The sequence below is a fragment of the Echinops telfairi genome, unplaced genomic scaffold (genome assembly GCF_000313985.2).
Source record: "Echinops telfairi isolate 266 unplaced genomic scaffold, ASM31398v2 ScPeMD7_29;HRSCAF=101, whole genome shotgun sequence".
NCBI lineage: Eukaryota > Metazoa > Chordata > Mammalia > Afrosoricida > Tenrecidae > Echinops > Echinops telfairi.
This window is the reverse complement of record NW_022103926.1, coordinates 9649931-9651058: the sequence shown is the minus strand read 5'-3', so window position 1 is coordinate 9651058 and position 1128 is coordinate 9649931. Positions and strand designations below refer to the sequence as shown.

The following is a 1128-nucleotide window of genomic DNA, read 5'->3' as shown; positions in this document are numbered from 1 at the left end:
CATCGGGGACTTGTTGGAGCAGCTGGTGGAAGAAATCACAGGCTCCTTGTCAGGCCCAGCCAAGGACTTCTACCAGCGGGAGTTTGACTTCTTCAACAAGATCACCAACGTATCCGCCATCATCAAGTAGGTGACAGGGCGGAGAGCGTCTGTATCTGGACCGGCCTGCCGGGCAGTTCTGGTCCTGTGACAGTGTGGCCTCACTTTGTCCGCACTCCCACCTTGTGAAGGCTCTCGGTAGCACAGGAAAAGATCACCCTGTGACCTCCCACTCCATGCCCCCTACTCAACAGGATCCTGGAGCAGCTAAGGGAGCAACCCACCTGGCTTCTCTGTCTAGGGCCCCGCTTGTCCGACCCACATCTCCAAGGCTACCCCTCAGTAGAACACTGAGTAGAGAGGGTGACCCTGGCACCCTGAAGCTCACTGAGGGTGGGCACATGAATCACTAACTAGGCCACCAGGAAGGGAGGGGCACCTGGTTGCACCCCACCCCTCTCCATCTCCAGGGGTCTCCATAGCCGGCCTAGGGCCCACCGCACGCAGACTCTGAGGGGCCTTTGAGAAGGCCATTTAAAGATGAGATGATTTTTCCCATGCACACTTTAAAGGGTCCTCACCGAGCTGGGATCTGAACCCAAAGCTGTCAGCATAGTCATGTCCCTCCCCTATGCCCAGATGAGGACTGCCCTGTAGGGGGAGGACCCCCAGGGAGATAGCAGTGCTCTCTCATTCCTCAGGCCCTACCCTAAAGGTGATGAGCGAAAGAAGGCGTGTTTGTCTGCACTCTCCGAGGTCAAAGTCCAACCAGGTCAGCAAGGGCCCTTGGTGGCTCAGCCCTCAGCATTGGGTGCAGAGGGCAACCTGGGAAGCTAGGAGCTACTTCAACCTCAGGGCCAACACTGTGAGCTGCAAACTCTTCCTGGCAGCCATGGCACTGAAGAGGGCCCTGACTCCCCTGAACAGTAGCTCGCCAGGCTCTGCGGGGGAAGGGGGTGGGCTGGCCAACTGGCAGGAGGAAACCACTGTCACCAGCAGGAGCTGCTCTGGGGACGGAAGCCATTGCCTGGGCCCAGTGGCCACAGACCGAGAAGTGAGAGCTGAAGGCCCGGGAGTTTGCACTGGGGG

General features: G+C 58.9%; 1 protein-coding gene across 1 annotated transcript in view; it reads left to right on the top strand.

The window, feature by feature from the left end:
- PI4KA (phosphatidylinositol 4-kinase alpha) overlaps positions 1-1128 on the top strand; it is a 119041-nt gene that overhangs the window by 113177 nt on the left and 4736 nt on the right. The window contains exons 44-46 of the mRNA XM_045289575.1: positions 1-126; positions 741-871; positions 930-1093. Coding sequence (XP_045145510.1) covers positions 1-126; positions 741-871; positions 930-1093 — 421 coding nt within the window. The remainder of the gene's footprint in view (positions 127-740; positions 872-929; positions 1094-1128) is intronic.